Source organism: Salmo salar, chromosome ssa25 (genome assembly GCF_905237065.1).
Source record: "Salmo salar chromosome ssa25, Ssal_v3.1, whole genome shotgun sequence".
In the NCBI taxonomy this organism is placed as follows: Eukaryota; Metazoa; Chordata; class Actinopteri; order Salmoniformes; family Salmonidae; genus Salmo; species Salmo salar.
The window spans coordinates 34116326-34141003 of NC_059466.1; the positions used below are offsets into that span (position 1 = coordinate 34116326).

General features: G+C 44.7%; 1 protein-coding gene across 1 annotated transcript in view; it reads left to right on the top strand.

Annotated features, from left to right (window-relative positions):
* Positions 1 to 298: 298 nt before the first annotated feature.
* Positions 299 to 24678, top strand: part of LOC100136473 (follistatin-related protein 1) — a 42089-nt gene continuing 17709 nt past the window's right edge. Inside the window, exons 1-3 of the mRNA XM_014174156.2 lie at positions 299 to 594; positions 712 to 768; positions 24281 to 24382. Coding sequence (XP_014029631.2) covers positions 712 to 768; positions 24281 to 24382 — 159 coding nt within the window. The 5' untranslated portion in view covers positions 299 to 594. The remainder of the gene's footprint in view (positions 595 to 711; positions 769 to 24280; positions 24383 to 24678) is intronic.

Below are 24678 nucleotides of genomic sequence, written 5' to 3' on the forward strand. Positions count from 1 at the left end.
GGTTTAAGTAAACTGTTTTAGGTAACCATACCAAACACATGTCATAGTAATTTCAGGGGGAAAGATGTTTTGTTTTGTTTATTATGTAACGTCTAGTCTATGAGACCAGGCTGCAATTATACGTGCTGCAAACATTTTGTAATGTCTGCACAGCTATTTGCTCATCCGACAATCCACAAACGGACAATAACCCGCAACCATAAACCAGATAGATCTAACTGTGAGCAAGTTCTCTCCTGTTCTCAAAAAAAGTAATGTACAGTACAGTGTAATGATGCGAATCCAGGTTTTAGAACATATGAACAAACTGCCACATTCTCCTATTGCCATTACTGTCAACAGGGGTGAATTATTCGGGACCGCAAAATATGCCTGGTCCCCTTTGGACCTTGGATTAGGAATGTTCTGTCGGTAAACGTTCCAGGGCTCAGGACATTTATTTTCATTGGCCACGTCATAGCGGGGAGAGACTGTAGACTACGAATTCCTCAGCGCTCCTGAAATCACAGACCTCTCTCTCGCCTCTTTTACCAGCACACATTCATCGAACTCCTCCTCGCAGCAGACGCCTGAACGAAGCCGCTTTCCAGAAGGGTATAGAATAATTGGCATAAACATAGATTAAATATTGCTCTTTATTCCTTGATTATTTAACCATTTTACTTGACATTAACCTATAACAGGATTTTATTTTCCTTTCTCTCTTCCCAGATGTTGCGAAGTGTCCACTTCCTTGTACTGCTGGCCATAGCGCTCTGTCAAACCGAGGTAAAAGTTGGACTTCAGATTGTTTTGTTGACTTGTGATCAATGCAAAACTTTATATAATATTACGATTGTCATAGGTTAGGCTACTCCGATATTAAACAGGAAAGGCTATGTTCCCTTTACGGCATTATGGTTTGGTGCGTTTATGCTATTGTGTCACATGACGGCACAGCTGAAGCACTTAAAATGTAGGCTAGTCTAGTTTATGTTTGTTATAAACGCAATACTAATAGTCTTTATAGATGTATTTTAGATACACTACAGCACCAAAAAGTATGTGGATACCCCTTCAAATTAATGGATTCTGCTATTTCATCCACACCCGTTGCTGACAGGTTAATACAATCGCGCACACAGCCATGCAATCTCTACAGACAAACATTGGCAGTAGAATGGCCTTACTGAAGATCTCCGTGACTTTCAAAGTGGCACTGTCATAGGATGGCACCTTTCCATCACGACAGTTCGCCAAATGTCTGCCCTGCTATAGCTGCCCTGGTCAACTGTATGTGCTGTTATTGTGAAGTGGAAACATCTAGGAACAATAACTGCTCAGCCGCAAAGTGGTAGTCCACACAAGCTCACAGAATGGGACTGCCGATTGCTCTAGTGTGTACAAATAATTTGTCCTCGGTTGTGATACTTACTACCGAGTTCCAAACTGCCTCTGGAAGAAAATTCAGCACAATAACTGTTCGTCGGGAGCTTCATGAAATGGAACCTAAGATCACCATGCGCAATGCCAAGCGTCGGCTGGAGTGCTGTAAAGCTCGCCACCATTGGACTCTGGAGCAGTAGAAACGCGTTCTCTGGAGTAATGAATCATGCATCACCACCTCGTAGTCCGACAGACAAATCTGTGTTTGAGAACTAATGTATAGTGCCAACTGTAAAGTTTGGTGGAGGAGGAATAATGGTGTAGGCCCATTAGTTCCAGTGAAAGGAAATCTTAACTCTACAGCATACAATTACATTCTAGACAATTCTGTGCTTCCAACTTGGTGGCAACAATTTGGGGAAGGCCCTTTCCTGTTTCAGCATGACAATGCCCCCGTGCACAAAGCGAGGACTATAAAGAAATGGTTTGTCGAGATCGGTGTGGAAGAACTTGCCTGGCCTGCACATAGCCCTGACCTCAACCCCATCGAACACCTTTGGGATGAATTGGAATGCCGAATGCGAGCCAGGCCTAATCACCCAACATCAGTGCCCGACCTAACTAATACTCTTGTGGCTGAATGGAACAAGTCCCGCAGCACTGTTCCAACATCTAGTAGAAAACCTTCCCAGAAGAATGGAGGCTGTTATAGCAGCAAAGGGGGGACCAACTCCATATTAATGCCATTGATTTTGGAATGAGATGTTCGACAAGCAGGTGTCCATACTTTTGGTCATGCAGTGTATATTCATCATGATGGTCCAAAGGTTTTTTTTTAAATGGGAGAATAAAACGTGGCATTATCCAAGGCACATTGCTCATTATGAGACTTAATTAGGGAGACAATTAGTCCTAGCCAGTTCAATTAAACAACTACAGGGACCATTACATTTTAATTGCAAGAACGTCTTCCAAATCCGTTTGTAGATTATGATGCCCACACAGCACATTATTTTATCATCATGATTTGTAGGCCAACTAAAACAAGCACAGATATTTATCTTTGATGTAGTTTAGCTATGTTCGTGTCTTCTATACCCGTGAATTTCCCCTCAGTGTTTGTTAAGTTGATGAAGTGATAGTGTTGCATGTAGATGAGGATGCTCATTGTTTTCTTTGTCGCCATGGGTAACAAGCAGAGTTAATAGACAGCTGGGATAACTATAGGTAGGTGTGTGTGTGTGTGTGATAACGCTCTCCCGGGTGGGTCTCACACACTGTGGTGCTAAGTAAACACTGAAGTAAAGTGATGGGAGATGAGGTGTCTTGAAACTGCACACTGTTAGTACTGTCACACACAGGCATGCTCACACACCACAAACACACACCAGGTGTATGTGTCAGCACCGTACCTCATTTGGCAGCTGTTGAGCACCTGGTTTGATGTCATGTATTTGGGACATTCTCATGTTGACCTGCTTTAAGTGAGTCTAGATGTCACGTGTCAGTAATGTATTTGTCAGTTGCTGTGTGAAGTTGGGCTAGGATTGGGTTGGATGTCATTGCCGATTGGGGTTAGATTGTGGTAAACACGTTGGAATTCCAAAGATTTTCAGGTGTTAGGCTACTTTGGAATTTATTTGCTTTTCAGGATTACCCTAGTGTTTGGAGTGAGATTATGAATCATGGTTTGGATGGGGTTAGTTTTGGAGGTGAGTTTTTTTCAGGGTTGTAGCACTCTGTCTAGACCTTGGAGGTATACTGCAGGGTTAACTAAGTGAGCCTCTACTCTACATTGTCCTTACATGTCCATACAGTCATCATCACTATCAGTACCACTGTCTGCCACATTACTCACAGTGGAAACTCTACCTCCAGGCCCTCTGCTGACCTCCTAGAGCTGCCCCTGTTATTGCCTGGTGAAATATGGGCTTTGAGTGTGTCTTTATTGGATGCGTGACCTCTCTCATTGGTGTGCTCTCTCATTGGTGTGCTCTCTCATTGGTGTGCTCTCTCATTGGTGAGCTCTCTCATTGGTGAGCTCTGGCATTGAGAAGACTGAGTACAAGCCAGTGTGTAGAATGTGGCTGTGGAGTATGCGTGGGAGGCATTATAAAGACATCTATTGTTTAAAGGTAATTGCCCTAGTAATATGCAGCCTGTTGACAGACCAAGTGGGAATGTTAGGGTGGGCCGCTAGTACACTGTTTTAAGGCAGTCTAGGGGATTGTTTAGTTATACAGTGTGTTGGTATGGTGGTCTTCAGTGATCATTTCAAGTCTCAATCCCTATTGTGTACTTAGTGTAGCAGCGTAGCAGCAGATACTGTACCTCAGGGTGTATGTGTGTGTGTGTGTGTGTGTGTGTATGTTTGTGTGTGTGTGCGCCTGTGTGTGTGAGTGCTATTTGATGGCTTTTTATATTGCTGGCATGAGAATGCTAAGTTATTCAAATGTAGACGCGGACTCTAGATTTATTATGAAGGAGAGAATGCCCAGGTGCTTTCTGAGGCGAGACATTGCTGTGTTTGCAGATAAAAGGCTCAGAGAGAGTACTTCTGAGCTCACAGCTATTCTCTGTGTCTGTGTGGAGACTGAGGAGAGATATGCATCTGGTAAATAAGATGTTGACGTATCCCCCCAAACGTTGACAGTGAGATGCCAAGGCTGTGTGGAAACACACAGGCACACACACATACACACACTTCACCTTTCTCTTCTCCAGGCATCCTGTGTTATTGCATTAACCATGGTGGCCGGTGTAATGACACAATAGATAATTCAGTCATGACAACCACGGCTGGATCTGGCTTTGAAAATATCAGGTTTCAGGAGAGAAACAGAATAATGGCCCTCAAGGACACGGTGTACAACCCCCCCTACTCACACACAGTGGATAGATACGCTCCACTCACACACAGTGGATAGATACGCTCCACTCACACACAGTGGATAGATACGCTCCACTCACACACAGTGGATAGATACGCTCCACTCACACACAGTGGATAGATACGCTCCACTCACACACAGTGGATAGATACGCTCCACTCACACACAGTGGACAGATACGCTCCACTCACACACAGTGGACAGATACGCTCCACTCACACACAGTGGATAGATACGCTCCACTCACACACAGTGGATAGATACGCTCCACTCACACACAGTGGATAGATACGCTCCACTCACACACAGTGGATAGATACGCTCCACTCACACACAGTGGATAGATACGCTCCACTCACACACAGTGGATAGATACGCTCCACTCACACACAGTGGATAGATACGCTCCACTCACACACAGTGGATAGATACGCTCCACTCACACACAGTGGATAGATACGCTCCACTCACACACAGTGGATAGATACGCTCCACTCACACACAGTGGATAGATACGCTCCACTCACACACAGTGGATAGATACGCTCCACTCACACACAGTGGATAGATACGCTCCACTCACACACAGTGGATAGATACGCTCCACTCACACACAGTGGATAGATACGCTCCACTCACACACAGTGGATGGATACGCTCCACTCACACACAGTGGATGGATACGCTCCACTCACACACAGTGGATGGATACGCTCCACTCACACACAGTGGATGGATACGCTCCACTCACACACAGTGGATAGATACGCTCCACTCACACACAGTGGACAGATACGCTCCACTCACACACAGTGGATAGATACGCTCCACTCACACACAGTGGACAGATACGCTCCACTCACACACAGTGGACAGATACGCTCCACTCACACACAGTGGACAGATACGCTCCACTCACACACAGTGGACAGATACGCTCCACTCACACACAGTGGATAGATACGCTCTGTCTTAAATGAGATATAGGTGAGGACGAAGGGTCAAAACGTTAGAATACTGACGGTTTGCAATTCGTTTTACACTTGTTCTACAGTATAAACAAATACAAATTCTTGCGTCTACACTTTTAACTATTGTTTGTAGAATCACAACCCTAATGTTGGTGAGTAACATTTTTAGCAATGTACAAAACTACATTTAGCAGACTACTTTAGAGCCCTAGTAGAGTCGCTGCCTCCCAGGCTGAGGTATATTAGCTGACTAAAGCTGACAGTGACAGAGTCGCTGCCTCCCAGGCTGAGGTATATTAGCTGACTAGAGCTGACAGTGACAGAGTCGCTGCCTCCCAGGCTGAGGTATATTAGCTGACTAGAGCTGACAGTGACAGTCGCTGCCTCCCAGGCTGAGGTATATTAGCTGACTAGAGCTGACAGTGACAGAATCGCTGCCTCCCAGGAACCATGCTCTGTAGCTGTTGATGACTGTTCTCTCGTTGGTAGGTGCTGCCTGGCTATAAATACCAAGCCCAAGTGGAGTGAATAGAGCAGGACCATGGGGGATTGAACAGTCTGTCCTCTGTCTCTATTAGTCAGGACTGTTCTAATTTTTCTAGCTCTAGACACACACACACACACACACACACACACACACACACACACACACACACACACACACACACACACACACACACACAGAGACAGCGAGAGGAGAGAGAGCATAGATGTCATGCGTCGCTGTCTTCTATGGTTGTTTTATAACACCATCCTCTCTCTCTCTCTAGCCTCTCTTTTCTGTAGCTAACAATGTTAGCTCCATCTCTCGTCATCTTGTGTGTGTGTGTGTTTATTTGTGTGTGTGTCAGGGGAAAGGACCAGGCACAGAGATAGCACTTGGCAGCAGGCCCAAACATCAGGCCCAAATTGGCAGGCAGTTAATACCAAGCAGACCCCTGGGGGGGACACACACAGCCTAATTTCAGTGCAGCTTCAATACGAAATGGTTTATGACTCACAGTAATTGAATGTGGACAATAGGTCATGGTTGTTTATGCCAGATGAAATGTCACGGACATATTCAACTCTTGAATTTACAACTTGATGATAAATGTGTTCTCCAACAATCATCTGAACATTCCACTCCCTAAAATGGCTGTACATTCTAAGCATTCAATCATATATTGTAGAGGTCTGCAAACAGGCACACTTCCTTCTCCAAACACAGTTCCAGCCATTAGCCCTGACTATGAAGTATCCTTTAAATGCCAGGATGTCATACTCATTTCAGCTTTTCATCTAGTAGAATTCGCTGTGGAAGAGAATCGTCTTTTCGCACCCACGCTGAGGCATGAGAGCCTGACGAACCAGCGGATGCAGGGGAGCCCGGAGATCTGTCTCAGGCATGAGACCTGACGTCATTCCCACCGAAAAAGAAAAAAAAATCCCTGATGTTTTCCTAGGGTGAGGTGTCATTCTATAGCGCTGGGAGTCGGGAAGCAAGTTCAGGGAGTGAGTGTTTTAATAAATAAACAGAACATAATACAAAACAAGAAACACAGACATGAAACAATAACACCTGGGGAAGGATCCAAAGGGAGTGAGAGATAGGGAAGGTAATCAGGGAAGTGATGGAGTCCAGGCGAGTCTGATGACACACAGGTGCACGTAACGATGGTGATAGGTTATTTCCCTCTCTCTTTTTCACTTTACCTCCTCTCTTGTCCTCCCTCCCCTGCTGGAGCTTAATAAGAAACGTGTGTCTGAGCTATGAGGGGACCGTCTTCTCTCTGAGCGTTTGATTGGGAGGGGGAGTATAGGCATGATGTCATCAATGGTGAGATGCAGAGCATCTGTGAGCCATTAGTTTAAAACTCCCCTTACACACTTCTATAGAGGGGTGTATGTGTATGGGCATTGGTCTGTTCATTCATAGTAGCATGGATTAACACTAATCTCACTGACCTTTCATTATGGTTGTTGTTAGAAATACTGTGGTCACAAAGGTAGCTACAGATTCTGCTGCAGGTGAAAAGAGAGGGATCAGATGAAGTGATAGGAGTAAGGGATGGGTTTCATCCTTGCCTTTAATTGGCTACCTTGTGTGCCAGTGGGGCATTATCAGTCAATGCATTGCGTCGCCATGTTAGCGTGTTTGTTTACTATCTCTAAATCAATGTTCTATATGCTAATGAGTGCAGTGGTACACTCTGGGAAGGGACTAATGGTGGTTGTAAAGTGACCCCTCAGCAGGAAGCATCGATCCAGCTGCTGACTCAGTGGATCATCACACACACACGTACACGCACGCATTCCCACGCACGCACACACACACTGTGTGTGTGTGTGTGTGTGTGTGTGTAATGAGTTCTCCTTTGACAGATTTAGCCCGGTGCTAAGGATATGAAGAGGACTCTTATCGGCAGTAGAAAATGAAAGAGGGATTTTCAGAGAAAGGCAGGAAAGAACAGAGCACCTTTTAACTCCAATCTGCTTCAGCATGGGGTCAATAAACCTGCGGTAGAAGTAAAATTGAGTTCAGACCTCCATCCCTCTCCTCCACCCATCCCCCCTTTTTCTTCCAGTCTCATTTTCTGCAGCTCAATTCCTATCACTTCTCCCTCTCTCGGTCTCTGTCTTCTCCTTCTTCCATCCCCCCTTTTCTTGCTATCTCTGACTCTCACTACCCCTTTTCCCTCATTCTCCACTCTCCTTCTCTTCTTTCTCTATCACTCAGTGACTCTCTTCCCTTCTCTCTCTCTCCTCCAGGCAGAATTGCATAGCTGGCCTCAATTCACAGGGACATCTCACCCAGCCCTACATTTCAACAAGGAGAAGGATAGTCAGAAAGCAAGTTGGTGAGGAAAGAGAAACAAGACGTGAGAGAAAGAAATAGGAAAGGGAGGTATACATGAGAGTGACAGATATTTTTTTTTAGATAACCTGGATGTCTGTCTTTCTTGGAACACCTGTTATTTTCCCAGAATACACCTCTACCACCTGTAAAGAGAGAGAGAGAAAATGATATAGAGAGTATGAGAGAGCACTGACTCACCAAGGTCCAGGCAAGAAGCAACTCTAAAGGGAATTATCAATATTTCCAGTCACAATTTTCATTTATACCTCATAATTGACTTCCATCATATTAATAAAATGAAGCCTGGTTTGTTTTATAGCTAGTGTAAACCTATAGGAGCTCCTATCTAGTTATGGTTCAGCTAAACAGTTTGTCTAGCTAGCTTTAGAATTTGAGATTCTTCAAAGTAGCCACCCTTTGCCTTGATGAGAGCTTTGCACACTCTTGGCATTCTCTCAACCAGCTTCAAGAGGTAGTCACCTGGAATGCATTTCAATTAACAGGTGTGCCTTGTTAAAAGTTAATTTGTGGAATTTCTTTCCTTAATGTGTTTGAGCCAATCAGTTGTGTTGTGACAAGGTACGGGTGGTATACAGAAGATAGCCCTATTTGGTAAAATACCAAGTCCATATTATGGAAAGAACAGCTCAAATAAGCAAAGAGAAATGACAGTCCATCATTACTTTAAGACATAAAGGTCATTCACTCTGGAAAATTTCAGAACTTTTAAAATTTCTTCAAGTGCATTTGCAAAAACCATCAAGCGCTATGATAAAACTGGCTCTCACGAGGGCCGCCACAGGAAAGGAATACCCAGAGTTACCTCTGCTGCAGAGGATAAGTTCATTAGAGTTACCAGCCTCAGAAATTGCAGCCCAAATAAATGCTTCGCAGAGTTCAAGTAACAGACACATCTCAACATCAACTGTTGAGAGGAGACTGCGGCCTTCATGGTCAAATTGCTGCAAAGAAACCAATAATGAAGGACACCAATAAGATGAGACTTGCAGTGGAAATCTGTCCTTTGGTCTGATGAGTCCCAATTTTAGATTTTTGGTTCCATCCGCCATGTCTTTGTGAGATGCAGAGTAGGTGAACGGATTATCTCCGCATGTGTGGTTCCCACCATGAAGCATGGAGGAGGACTGTGATGTTGTGTGGGTGCTTTACTAGCGACACTGTCAGTGATTTATTTAGAATTCAAGGCACACTGAACCAGCATGTCTACCACAGCATTCTGCAGAGATACGCCATTTCCATCTGGTTTAAGCTTGGTGGGAAAATAATTTCTTTTTCAACAGGACAATGACACAACACACCTCCAGGCTGTGTAAGGGCTATTTGACCAAGAAGGAGGGTGATGGAGTGCTGCATCAGATGACCTGGCCTCCTCAATCACCCAACCTCAACCCAGTTGAGATGGTTTGAAATGAGTTGGACCGCAGAGTGAAGGAAAAGCAGCCAGCAAGTGCTCATCATATGTGGGAACTCCTTCAAGACTGTTGGAAAAGCATTCCAGGTGAAGTTGGTTGAGAGAATGGCAAGAGTGTGCAAAGCTGTCATCAAGGGCAAGGTTGGCTCTTTGAAGAATCTCAAATATATTTGTTTAACACTTTTTTGGTTACCACATGATTCCATATGTGTTATTTTATATTTTTGATCTCTTCACTATTATTCTAATTTACATAAGTATTCATAAGAGTCAATACTTTGTAGAAGCACATTTGGCAGTGATTACAGCTGTGAGTCTTTCTTGGTAAGTCTCTAAGAGCTTTCCACACCTGGATTCTGCAACATTTGGCCATTTATTATTTTCAAAATTCTTCAAGCTCTGTCAAATTGTTTGTTGATCATTGCTAGACAACCATGTTCAGGTATTGCCATATATTTTCAATAGATTTAAGTCAAAACTGTAACTAAGCCACTCTGGAACATTCACTGTGTTCTTGGTATCCTACTCCAGTTTACATTTGGCCTTGTGTTTTAGGTTATTGTCCTGCTGAAAGGTGAATTAATCTTCCAGTGTCTGGTGGAAAGCTGACTGAACCAGGTTTTCTGCTAGGATTTTGCCTGTGCTGAGCTTAGCTCCATTTAGTTTATTTTCATCCTGAAAAACTCCCCATTCCTTAACAATTACAAGCATACCCATAATACCACTATGCTTGAAAATATGGAGAAAAAGGGGGATACCTAGTCAGTTGTACAACTGAATACATTCAACTGAAATGTGTCTTCCGCATTAAACCCAACCCCTCTGAATCAGAGAGGTGCGGGGGCTGCCTTAATCGACATCTTCATCGCCTGGGGAACAGTGGGTTTGCTAACCGCCTTGCTAAGAGGTAGAATGACAGATTTGTACCTTGTCAGCTTGGGGATTCGATCCAGCAACCTTTTAGTTACTCACCCTATGCTCTAACCACTCAGCTACCCCATAGTGGTACTCAGTAATGTGTTGTATTGGATTTTTCCAATTGAGGACATCTCCTTTGTCTTGATCATGTTAAGGGAGAGGTTGTTGTCCTGGCACGACACTGCCAGGTCTCTGACCTCCTCCCTATACGCTGTCTCATTGTTGTCGGTGATCAGGCCTACCACTGTTGTGTCATCGGCAAGGATTTTTTGTATTGAGGACAAAAAGTGAATTGCTTTGCCACATTTTTTGCAGTGCTACTTTAGTGCATTTATACAAACAGGATGAATGTTTTAGAATATTTTTATTCTGTACAAGCTTCCTTCTTTTCACTCTGTAAATGTGGTTGGTATTGTGGAGTAACTACAATGTTGCTGATCCGTCTGAAGTTTTCTCCTATCACAGCCATTTAACTCTGTAACTGTTTTAAAGTCACCGTTGGCCTCACTGTGAAATCCCTCAGCACTTCACTTTCTCTCCTTCAACTGAGTTAGGAAGGACGCCTGTGTCTTTGTAGTGACTGGGTGTATTGATTTACAATCCAAAGTGTGATTTAATAATGTCACAATGCTCAAAGTGATATTCAATGTCTACTTTTTATTAGTACCCATCTACCAGTAGGTACCATTCTTTGTGAGGCATTGGAAAATATCCCTGCTCTTTGTGGTTGAAATACACTGCTCGAATGAGGGACCTTGCAATTATCTGTATGTGTGGGGTACAGAGACGAGGTAGTCATTCAAAAATCATGTTTAACACTGTTATTGCACACAGACTGAGTCCACGCGATTTCTTAAGCACATTTTTACTCCTGAACTTATTTTGGCTTGCCATGATAAAGATATTGAGTACTTATAGACCCAGACATTTCAGCTTTTCATTTGTACTTAATTTCAAAAGTTTCCATAAACATAATTCCACTTTGACATGATGGATTATTGTGTGTAGGCCAGTAACAAAAAAATCCCAATTTGATCCATTTAAAATTCAGGCTCTAACACAACAGATTGTGGAAAAAGTCAAAGGGTGTGAATACTTTCTGAAGGTACTGTATGTATATGTGCATATCTACCTCAATTACCTTGTACCCTTAAATCAAATCAAATGTTATTAGTCACATGAGCCAAATACAACAGCTGTAGACCTTACAGTGAAATGCTTACTTACGAGCCCCTAGACGACAGTGCAGTTTAACAAATACGGATAGGAATAAGAGATAAAAGTAACAAGTAATTAAAGAGCAGCAGTAAAAAATAACAATATATACAGGGGGGTGCCGGTACAGAGTCAGTGTGCGGGGGCACCAGTTAGTTGAGGTAGTATGTACATGTAGGTAGAGTTAATTAAAGTGACTATGCATAGATGACAACAGAGAGTGGCAGTGGTGTGGAGGGGAGGGGGGGAGGGGGAGGGGGGGGGCGGCAATGTGAATAGTCTGGGTAGCCATTTGACTAGATGTTCAGGAGTCTTATGGCTTGGGGGTAGAAGCTGTTTAGAAGCCTCTTAGACCTAGACTTGGCACTCCGGCACCGCTTGCCGTGTGGTAGCAGAGAGAACAGTGACCAGGGTGGCTGGAGTCTTTGACAATTTATAGGGCCTTCCTCTGACACTGCCTGGTATAGAGGTCCTGTGTGGCAGGAAGCTTGGCCCCAGTGATGTACTGGGCTGTTCGCACTACCCTCTGTAGTGCCTTGTGGTCGAAGGCTGAGCAGTTACCATACCATGCAGTGATGCAACCCGTCAGGATGCTCTCGATGGTGCAGCTGTAGAACTTTTTGAGGATCTGAGGACCCATGCCAAATCATTTCAGTCTCCTGAGGGGGAATATGTTTTGTCGTGCCCTCTTCACATAATGGAATGAGGTATAGACAGTATATGAATAGAAAACGTGTGTATCGCAGTATTTTTTTAAACATTGTTTTTTTTTAACCTTTATTTAACTAGGCTAGTCAGTCAAGGACAAATTCTTATTTTGCAATGACGGCCTACCCCGTGAAAACCCTCCCCTAACCTGGATGACGCTGGGCCAATTGTGCCCCGCCCTATGGCGTTACAGTATATAGGATGAGCCATGGCTAGAATACAATGCATATGAAGTGGATGAAACAGTATTTATCATTAATTAAGTGACCAGTGTTAAATGACTATGTACATATGACAGCAGTCTCTAAGGTGCAGGGTAGAATACCCGTTGGTAGCTGGTTAGTAACAGTGACTAAGGTTCAGGGTAGGGTTATGGGTGGAGGCCGGTTAGTGGTTACTATTTAACAGTCTGATGGCCTGGAGATAGAAGCTGTTTTTCAGTCTCTCGGTCTAAGCCTTGATGCATCTGTACTGTCTCCGTCTTCTGGATGATAGTGGAGTGAACAGGCTGTGGCTCGGGTGGCAGAGATCCTTGATGATCTTCTTGGCCTTCCTGTGACACTGGGTGCTGCAGACGACCTGGAGGGCAGGCAGTGTGCTCCCGGTGATGTGTTGGGCTGATGGCACCACCCACTCGAGAGCCCTGCAGTTGCAGATGGTGCAGTTGCCGTACCAGGTGGTGATAAAGCCTAAAAGGTGCATATGAGGGGCAAAGACACATTTCTCCAGCCTCCAAATTTCTTCACCACACTGTCTGTGTGAAGGGACCATTTCAGGTTGTCAGTGATGTGCACGCCGAGGAACTTCACTGTGGTAGATGAAGAAACCAATCTATATTTTCAGACTGTCAGAGTATTTATCTGGTCAATGTGGCAGTGTATTATCTCTGTTGTTTGTAACAGTGTGTTATATGTGGACATATGATTGTATTATAAATTGTATTTTAATGTTTAAGAACTCTTGGAAGATGACACCAAATGAGGACTAAAAGAGATCCTAATAAAAAATCATTCCATTGTGTCTCTGTCAATGTTGATGTGGGCGTGCTTTCTCTGCTGTCTCCAGTAGTCCACAATCAGTTCCTTCGTTTGGTTGATGTTGAGGGAGAAGTTATTTTCCTGGCACCACTGCGTGGCCACGCAGTCATGGGTGAACAGGGAGTACAGGAGAGGGCTGAACACGCACCCCTGTGGGGCCCCCCTGTTGAGAATCAATGTGGCAGAGGTGTTGTTGCCTACCTTCACCACTTGGGGGCAGCCCGTCTGAAAGAGAGGACACGCAGGGGTGTAAACAGGATGTGGCCAGTAGTAAACCTCAACCTCTGGGTGTAACATGACTTCACATCAGTGGAAGAACCCTGCCAACATAATGTTGTGATAGAGGCAGTCTTTGATGGCATGAGCAAAAGTGAGTGTGTGTGAACAGTAGAACTCTACCAACTGTATTGTGTAGAAAAGATATGGTGTCATGCAGAACACACACTAACGGTCTGAAAATCCTAAAAGATTTTGATTTCATTTTATTGGTTTCATTCAATCACTCCATACTTTTCAATTTTTCTGTGCTCTTTATTTCCTTTGTTTCTTTAAATCTCTGCCTCCTCTCCCCTGAAACAAGGGCAGTACACTTGCCAAGTAGTTCACATGAGCAACAGGCCTGCCAAGCACAGCTTCACAGCCCTCCCAGCTACCCATTCTCGTTCACAATGTTTGTGTGTGTGTTTTCAGGTTTGTTTTTACTTTTCCACTAAACAGGGTTGTTTGTTAGTGTGTGTAACGATGTCCCCTGAGAGTCGGGAAGCAAGTTCAGGGAGTGAGTGATTTCCTCAATAAACGAAACGTAAAACACAACAATAAACACGAACAACGCAGACATGAAACTGAAACAGAAACAATGATGCCTGGGGAAGGAACTAAAGGGAGTGACATAAACTCAGCAAAAAAAGAAACGTCCCTTTTTCAGGACCCTGTCTTTCAAAGATAATTCATAAAAATCCAAATAACTTCACAGATCTTTATGGTTAAGGGTTTAAACACTGTTTCCCATACTTGTTCAATGAATCATAAACAATTAATGAACATGCACCTGTGGAACGGTCGTTAAGACACTAACAGCTTACAGATGGTAGGCAATTAAGGTCACAGTTATGAAAACTTAGGACACTAACGAGGCCTTTCTACTGACTCTGAAAAACACGAAAAGAAAGATGCCCAGGGTCCCTGCTCATCTGCGTGAATGTGCCTTAGGCATGCTGCAATTAGGCATGAGGACTGTAGATGTGGCCAGGGCAATAAATTGCAATGTCCATACTGTGAGATGTTTAAGACAGCACTACAGGGAGACAGGACAGAGAGTTGATCGTCCTCGCAGTGGAAGACCACGTGTAACAACACCTGCACAGGATTGGTACATCCGAACATCACACCTGCGAGACAGGTACAGGATGGCAACAACAACTGCCCGAGTTACACCAGGAACGCACAATCCCTCCATCAGTGCTCAGACTGTCCGCAATAGGCTGAGAGAGGCTGGACTGAGGGCTTGTAGGCCTGTTGTAAGGCAGGTCCTCACCAGACATCACCGGCAACAACATCGCCTATGAGCAGAAATCCACCGTAGCTGGACCAGACAGGACTGGCAAAAAGTGCTCTTCACTGACGAGTCGCGGTTTTGTCTCACCAGGGGTGATGGTCGGATTCACGTTTATTGTCGAAGGAATGAGCGTTACACCGAGGCCTGTACTCTGGAGCGGGATCGATTTGGAGGTGGAGGGTCCGTCTGGGGAGGTGTGTCACAGCATCATCAGACTGAGCTTGTTGTCATTGCAGGCAATCTCAATGCTGTGCGTTACAGGGAAGACATCCTCCTCCCTCATGTAGTACCCTTCCTGCAGGCTCATCCTGACATGACCCTCCAGCATGACAATGCCACCAGCCATACTGCTCGTTATGTGCGTGATTTCCTGCAAGACAGGAATGTCAGTGTTCTGCCATGACCAGCGAAGAGCCTGGATCTCAATCCCATTGAGCACGTCTGGGACCTGTTGGATCGGAGGCTGAGGGCTAGGGCCATTCCCCCCAGAAATGTCCGGGTACTTGCAGGTACCTTGGTGGAAGAGTGGGGTAACATCTCACAGCAAGAACTGGCAAATCTGGCGCAGTCCATGAGGAGGAGATGCACTGCAATACTTAATGCAGCTGGTGGCCACAGCAGATATTGACTGTTACTTTTGATTTTGATCCCCCCCTTTGTTCAGGTACACATTATTCAATTTCTGTTAGTCACATGTCTGTGGAACTTGTTCAGTTTGTCTCAGTTGTTGAATCTTGTTATGTTCATACAAATATTTACAAATATTTACAAGTTTGCTGAAAATAAATGCAGTTGACAGTGAGAGGATGTTTATTTTTTGCTGAGTTTATATATAGGGAAGGTAATAAGGTAAGGGAGGGAGTCCAGGTGAGTCTGATGACGCGCAGGTGTGCGTAACGATGGTTACAGGTGTGTGCCACAACGAGCAGCCTGGTGACCTAGAGCGCCGGAGAGAGAGAATACGTGACAGTACTCCCTCCCCGGCGCATTCGGTTCCAACCGCAGGACGCCAACCAAAGGGACGATCACGGGAATCAGGAGCGGACTGGTCACCCCTGCTGATGCGCGGGAACCTGACAGACCGGCTGAGGCAGGGGAGCCTGGTAATCCGGCTGAGGCATGAGATCCTGACGAGCCGGTGGAAGCAGGGGAGCCTGGCAATACAGCTGAGGTATAAGAGCCTGACGAACCGGCGGAGGCAGGGGAGCCTGACGAACCGGCGGAGGCAGGGGAGCCTGACGAACCGGCGGAGACAGGGGAGCCTGACGAACCGGCGGAGGCAGGGGAGCCTGACGAACCGGCGGAGGCAGGGGAGCCTGACGAACCGGCGGAGGCAGGGGAGCCTGACGAACCGGCGGAGGCAGGGGAGCCTGACGAACCGGCAGAGACAGGGGAGCCTGTAGCGGCTCCCGGACCTGACATCATTCCCACTGAATCAAAAAAAAAACTCCCTGATGCTTCCCTTAGGTGAGACGTCATTCTGTAACGATGTGCGTTGAGAGTCAGGAAGCAAGTTCAGGGAGTGATTTAATCAACAAATGAAACATAACACAAACAACGCACCGACATGAAACTGAAACAATAACGCCTGGGGAAGGAACCAAAGGGAGTGACTTACACAGTTGAAGTCGGAAGTTTACATACACTTAGATTGGAGTCATTAAAACTTGTTTTCAACCACTCCACAAATGTCTTGTTAAGAAACAATAGTTTTGGCATGTCAGTTAGGACGTTTACTTTGTGCATGGCAAATGACACATGACAATTATTTACAGACAGATTGTTTCACTTATAATTCACTGGATCACAATTCCAGTGGGTCAATAGTTTACATACACTAAGTTGACTGTGTCATTAAACAGCTTGGAAAATTCCAGAAAATGTCATGGCTTTAGAAGCTTCTGATAGGCAAATTGACATCATTTGACTCAGTTGGATGTGTACCTGTGGATGTATTTCAAGGCCTACATTCAAACTCAGTGCCTCTTTGCTTGACATCATGGAAAAACCAAAAGAAATCAGCCAAGACCTCAGAAAACACAAGCCTTGTTCATCCTTGGGAGCAATTTCCAAATGTCCAAAGGTACCACGTTCATCTATACAAACAATAGTACCCAAGTATAAACACCATGGGACCACGCAGCCATCATACCGCTCAGGAAGGAGACACATTTTGTCTCCTGGAGATGAATGTACTTTGGTGCGAAAAGTGCAAATTAATCCCAGAACAACAGCAAAGGACCTTGTGAAGATGCTGGATGAAACAGGTACAAAAGTATCTATATCCACAGTAAAACGAGTCCTATATCGACATAACCTGAAAGGCCGCTCAGCAAGGAAGAAGCCACTGTTCCAAAACCATCATAAAAAAGCCAGACTATGGTTTGCAACTGCACATGGGGAAAAATATTGTACTTTTTGGAGAAATGTCCTCTGGTCTGATGAAACAACAATGGAACTGTTTTGCCATAATGACCATCGTTATGTTTGGAGGAAAAATGGGGAGGCTTGCAAGCCGAATAACACCATCCCAACTGTGAAGCACGGGGGTGGCAGCATCACGTTGTGGGGGTGCTTTGCTGCAGGAGGGACTGGTGCACTTCACAAAATAGATGGCATCATGAGGCAGGAAAATTAGGTTGCTATATTGAAGCAACATCTCAAGACATCAGTCAGGAAGTTAAAGCTTGGTCGCAAATGGGCCTTCTAAATGGACAGTGACCCCAAGCATACTTCCAAAGTTGTGGCAAAAGGGCTTAAGGACAACAAAGTCAAGGTATTGGAGTGGGCATCAAAAAGCCCTGAACTCAATACCATAGAAAAATTGTGGGCAGTTCTGAAAAAGCGTGTGCGAGCAAGGAGGCCTACACACCAGCTCTGTCAGGGGGAATGGGCCAAAATTCACCCAACTTATTGTGGGAAGCTTGTGGAAGGCTACCCGAAACGTTTGACACAAGTTAAACAATTTAAAGGCAATGCTACCAAATACTAATTGAGTGTATGTAAACTTCTGACCCACTGGGAATGTGATGAAAGAAATAAAAGCTGAAATAAATCATTTTCTCTTCTATTATTCTGAAATTTCACATTCTTAAAATAAAGTTGTGATCCTAACTGACCTAAGACATAGAATTTTCACTAGGATTAAATGCCAGGAATTGTGAAAAACTGAGTTTAAATATATTTGGCTAAAGTGTATGTAAACTTCCGACTTCAACTGTATATAGGGAAGGTAATCAGGGAAGTGATGGAGTCCAGGTGAGTCTGATGATACACAGGTGCACGTTAAGATGGTGGCAGGTGTGCGCCATAACGAGCAGCCTGGTGACCTAGAGGCCGGAGAGGGAGCACACGTGACAGTGTGTATTTGCTTTTCCACCAAACAGGGTTGTTTGTTAGTGTGTATTTGTTTGTGTAGGTGTGTCTTAGCTTTGTTTATTTGTGTTTATTTCTGGGGGGGGGGCTACAGATGTGGATACACCCTGTTTTGAAACACACTCACAAGGAATGTGGGGGAACTCCCTGGAGGCTCCTGTGACCTGCCCTCTGTCCAATCAGTTTTCAGGAATCTAATGCCAGGCTACCATGGAGGTCATAAGGGGGTTATACAGCCTATTGTACTGTACTAACTAGAGAGAGAGGAGGAAGGGGGGCATAGAGCAAGAAACCTGGGTGAATGCCATTGCCAACCAGACTACAAATCTGTTCCTTTGGTGGAAAAGCAAACACACACCCACACAGAAAAAACACACTAACACACAACCCTGCCTGGTGGAAAACCTAAAATGCACCCTACACACAAACACACACAACACTTCTTGGTGGAAGAAAAACAAAGACAACCACAAACAAACACACACTAACACCCCGCCCCCCTCACCCACACACACAGACCATGGCTGAGTCATACTGTAATCCATCTTCAAAGCCCTCCCTGAGGGTCAGTAGAGTGGTATGGTCATTTCAGACAGTTAGCTACAGATGGCCAGAGAGAGGATCATGTTTAAACCTACAGTTCCTTTCTGATTACCCCAGCAGAGATAGATGGGTTGCTGCAGCTAAGCTTAGTTTAGTTTAGCTTAGCTTAGCTTAGTTTAGCTCCAGCTCCACTGCACAATCTCTAGAAATAAAGCCTGCAGAACCACCCCGACATTTAGCTAATGAGTGCTCGGAGTGAGAGAGCAGTTTTTGTTCCACCTGCTCCAAATGGGGAGTTGCTATGGTGACAGGAGATGCAAGGCTCAGAGAGAGAGACACGTGGGGGGGATTGCTCAGACCTAGCAAGGGTCCTGGCTAATTGGCAGAATGCCGCTGCACACACACACACACACACACACACATTGAGGCTCTTAAAGTCTTGGGTAAAGTAATGGACTTTGTTTATTTGAATCAATAAGGTAAAACACATTCTGTCCCATCTGAGCCAATAGCAATTAAGAATTGTCTGGGTGTGATTAATGATTGGCTTATCAATGGGTATCAATCAGCTTAGACCCTATTCCCACTATGAGACATGAAGGGGAGTATGAGGAGCAGAGTGGTGAAAGAGATTTCTTCTTTTCAATTCACATTACATCCTTCCCTTTCGTTGTGGCTGGAAACGCGATGTTCTTGGCAGCTCAAATTGATCGTAAATATCACAGTAGCCACTAGCTAGTAAGCACAAACTATTTAACAATCCAAGCAACTTTTCTTCTAAAACGTATTACAATATTGAATAAAGCAACCAAACTATATTACACTCTTGAATAATACAAACAATCCACAAGCATGTGCAGACAATTAAAGGGTTTATTTTCTTGCAAGCTAGCTAACCAACAATATGCTTCATGATCAAGTAATGTTAGCATATCAATAATGAATGTTTACTCCTCCCATATAAATATAAAAGTACAGTAGCGTTATCATAGTGTCATTTTTATCAAATCAAATTGTATTTGTCACATGCTTCGTAAACAACAGATGTAGACTAACAGTGGAATGCTTACTTATGGGCCCTTTCCAACAACGCAGAGAGAAACATTTTCAAATAATAGAAAGGTAATAACACAAGGAATAAATACACAATACGTAATGACAACTTGGCTATATACACGGGGTACAAGTAGCGAGTCGATGTTTTGTGCATAATGTTGCCGCTACCGTCTGACACGAACGTCGGTGGAAGCATACTGGGACCAAAGCGCAGCATGATCTGGGTTCCACATCTTTATTATAAAGTGAAACTTCAGCAAATACAAAACAATAAACGAACAAACAAAACGTGAAGCAAGTGAAGTGCTCACAGGCAACTACACATAAACAAAACAAGATCCCACAAAACACAGTGGGGAAATGACTGCCTAAATATGATCCCCAATCAGAGACAATGATAAACAGCTGCCTCTGATTGGGAACCATACCAGGCCAACATAGAAATAGAACAACCTAGATTACCCACCCTAGTCACACCCGACCCAACCAACATAGAGAGCCTTTTATTCTCTATGGTCAGGGCTTGACACCCTCTCTTATGACCGAAAATAACTTCTAGACATCAGGACTGCGATTACTCACCACGGACAAGCAGAATCCTTTTTCTCCTTTCACAACTCTGACGAGCCCGAGGCGGAGGATATACGGCTCACTCGGGAACAAGCCCCGACCCCAGTGATCTGCGTGAAGAGGTGGTGGAGAAAGAGAGGCCGGAGGACGGGCTGCCTTCTGAGGAGTCGGAGGCAATCGAATAAACCCCCACTACCCTCAATTCTGCTAGCAAACATGCAATCTTTGGACAATAAAATGGCAGAGTTATTGTGAAGATTAAATTACCAACGGGACATTCAAAACTGGAACATCTTATGCTTCATGGAGTCATGGCTGAACGACGACAATATCAACATACAGCTGGCTGGTAATACGGCAGGATAGAACAGCGGCGTCTGGTAAGACAAGGGGCGGAGGATGATGTATTTTTGTAAACAACAGCTGGTGCACGATATCTAAGGAAGTCTCAAGCTATTGCTCACCTGAGGTAGAGTTTCTCATAATAAGATGCAGACCACGTTACCTACAGAGAGAGTTTTCATCTATATATGCCTTCCCTGTAGCTCAGTTGGTAGAGCATGGTGTTTGCAACACCAGGGTTGTGGGTTCGTTTCCCACGGGGGGCCAGCACAGAAAATAAAATGTATGAAATGTATGCATTCACTACTGTAAGTCGCTCTGGATAAGAGCGTCTGCTAAATGACTAAAATGTAAAAAATGTAAAATATTCTTTGTAGCTGTTTACATACCACCACAGTCAGAGGCTGGCACTAAGATAGCATTGAATGAGCTGTATCCCGCCAAAAGCAAACAAGAAAATGCTTTAATGCAGGGAAACTTAAATCCGTTTTACCAAATTACTATCAGCATGTTAAATGTGCAACCAGAGGGAAAAGAACTCTGGTCCACCAATACTCCACACACAGACATGCATACAAAGATATCCCTCGCCCTCCATTTGGCAAATCTGACCAAAATTCCATCCTCCTGATTACAAGCAAAAATTAAAGCAGGAAGCACCAGTGTCTAGATCAATAAAAAAATGCTCAGATGAAGCAGATGCTAAGCTACAGGACTGTTTTGCTAGCATAGACTGGAATATGTTCTGGGATTCCTCAAATGGCATTGAGAAGTACACCACATCTGCCATTGGCTTCATCAATATGTGAATCGATGACGTCGTCCCCACAGTGACCGTACGTACATACCCCAACCAGAAGCCATGGATTACAGGCAGCATCCGCACTGAGCTAAAGGATAGAGCTGCCGCTTTCAAGGAGCGGGACTCTAACCCGGAAGCTTAAAAGAAATCCTGCTATGCCCTCTGACGAACCATCAAACAGGCAAAGTGTCAATACAGGACTAAGATCGAGTTGTACTAAACCGGCTCTGACGCTCGTCGTATGTGGCAGGCCTTGCAAAACATTACAGACTACAAAGGGAAGCACAACCGAGAGCTGCCCAGTGACACAAGACTACCGGACTAGCTAAACTACTTCTATGCTCGCTTTGAGGCAAATAACATTGAAACATACATGACAGCACCAGCTGTACCGGAAGACTGTTTGATCACACTCTCCGCAGCTGATGTGAGTAAGACAGGTCAACATTCACAAGGCCGCAGGGCCAGACGGATTACCAAGACGTGTACTGCGAGCATGCGCTGACCAACTAGCAAGTGTCTTCACTGACATTTTCAACCTCTCCCTGTCCGAGTCTGTAATACCAACATGTTTTAAGCAAACCACCATAGTGTCTGTGCCCAAGAACACTAAGGTAACCCGCCTAAATGACTACCGACCCATAGCACTCATGTCTGTAGCCATGAAGTGCTTTGAAAGGCTGGTCATGGCTCACATCAACACCATTATCCTAGAAACCCTAGACCCACTCCAATTTGCATACTGACCCAAAAGATCCACAGATGATGCAGTCTCTATTGCACTCCACCCTGCCCTTTCCCACCTGGACAAAAGGAACACCTATGTGAGAATGCTATTCATTGACAACAGCTCAGTGTTCAACACCATAGTGCCCTCAAAGCTCATCAAGGACCCTGGGACTAAACACCTCCCTCTGCAACTGGATCCTGGACTTCCTGACGGGCCGCCCCCAGGTGGTAAGGGTAGGTAACAAAACATCCGCCACGCTGACCATCAACACAGGGACCCCTGATGGGTGCGTGCTCAGCCCCCTCCTGTACTCCCTGTTCACTCATGACTGCACGGCCTGGCACGACCACAACACCATCATTAAATTTGCCAATGACACAACAGTGGTAGGCCTGATCACCGACAACAACGAGACAGCCTATAGGGTGGAGGTCAGAGACCTAGCAGTGTGGTGCCAGGACAACAACATCTCCCTCAACGTGATCAAGACAAAGGAGATGATTGTGGACTACAGGAAAAAGAGGACCGAGCACGCCCCCATTCTCATCGACGGGGCTGCAGTGGAGCAGGTTGAGAGCTTAAGTTCTTTGCTGTCCACATCACCAACAAACTAACATGGTCCAAGCATACCATGACAGTCGTGAAGCGGGCACGACAAAACCTATTCCCCCCTCAGGAGACTGAAAAGACTTGGCATGGGTCCTCAGAACCTCAAAAGGTTCTACAGCTGCACCATCGAGAGCATCCTGACTGGTTGCATCACTGCCTGGTATGGCAACTGCTTGGCCTTCGACTGCAACGCAGCTACAGATGGTAGCGCATACGGCCCAGCTTCCTGCCATCCAGGACCTCTATACCAGGGGTTGTCAGAGAAAGACCCTAAAATTGTCAAAGACACCAGCCACAGACTGTTCTCTGTGCTACCACACAACAAGCGATACCAGAGTGCCAAGTCTAGGTCCAAGAGGCTTCTAAACAGCTTCTACCCCCAAGCCATAAGACTCCTGAACATCTAATCAAATGGCCACCCAGACTATTTGCATTGACCCCCCCCCATTTTACACTGCTGCTACTCTAAGTTATTATCTATGCATAGTCACTTTAATAACTCTGCCTACATGAATATATTACCTCAATTAACCAGTGCCCCTGCACATTGATTCTGTACCAGTACCCCCTGTAGGCAAGTCAGTTAAGAACAAATTCTTATTTACAATGATAGCTTAGGAACAGTGGGTTAACTGCCTTGTTCAGGAGCAGATTTTTACCTCGTCAGCTCAGGGATTCGAACCAGTGACCTTACAGTTACTGGGTCAATGCTGTTAACTGCAAGGCTACCTGCCGCCACAATGGGAATATGACCAACAATGCAGTTTCAAGAGAAATAGCTCTTTAATTATTTGTTACTTTTATTTCTTCTTTTTTTTGGTATTTTTCTTGAAACTGCATTGTTGGTTAAGGGCTGGTAAGTAAGCATTTCACTGTAAGGTCTACACCTGTTGTATTCGGTGCATGTGACAAATAACATTTTGATTTGAATCAACATTTGATTTGATTTGAGCTTGTATTTGCATGCGTGCGACTATGTAAGTGTGTGCGTTTGCTGGTTGTATCATTGTGGTTTCTGAGGGATTGAGAGTGATGGTGTCATTTTCATGTGGTTTTGTAGTGAAACTGACAGTATCGTAATTTAGAGTATTTTAGTAGCACACTGAACCTCACCCCTTCTGTTTGAAACCTCTGATTCTATTTCAAACACTGGCCGCTCTGAGAATAGTGTAACAGTTCCACCTTGTGTCTGATATATGTTATAACAGTATTTTATCCAGGGCGTGTGTCCTTAGTGCTGACAGTGTGCTTACATGTGAGTTTTAAATACCAAAGCTGTGTGTGTTTTCAATACTAACAGTGTGTGTTTTCTTTTTCGTCAGGACGTGCAGACTAAGAGTAAGGTTTGTGCCAATGTGTTCTGTGGCGCAGGAAGAGAGTGTGCAGTCACTGAGAAGGGAGAACCCAGCTGCTTGTGTATTGAGGTGAGTCAAATCATGGTCATATGCACAGGATAACCGGTGCTGTGAAATGCTTACTAGAAAACTTCCTCACCATGCAATGTTAACAATAAGTACAAGACTAGAGCAATAGTACGTAAATAGTCAACACAAATACTGCACTACTGTTCAAAAGTTTGGGGTCAGTTAGACATTTCCTTGTTTTCCATGAAAACATACATGAAATGAGTTGCAAAATGAATAGGAAATATATTCAAGACGGGGGTAGAAGCTGTTTAGAAGCTTCTTGGATCAAGACTTGGCGCTACGGTACCGCTTGC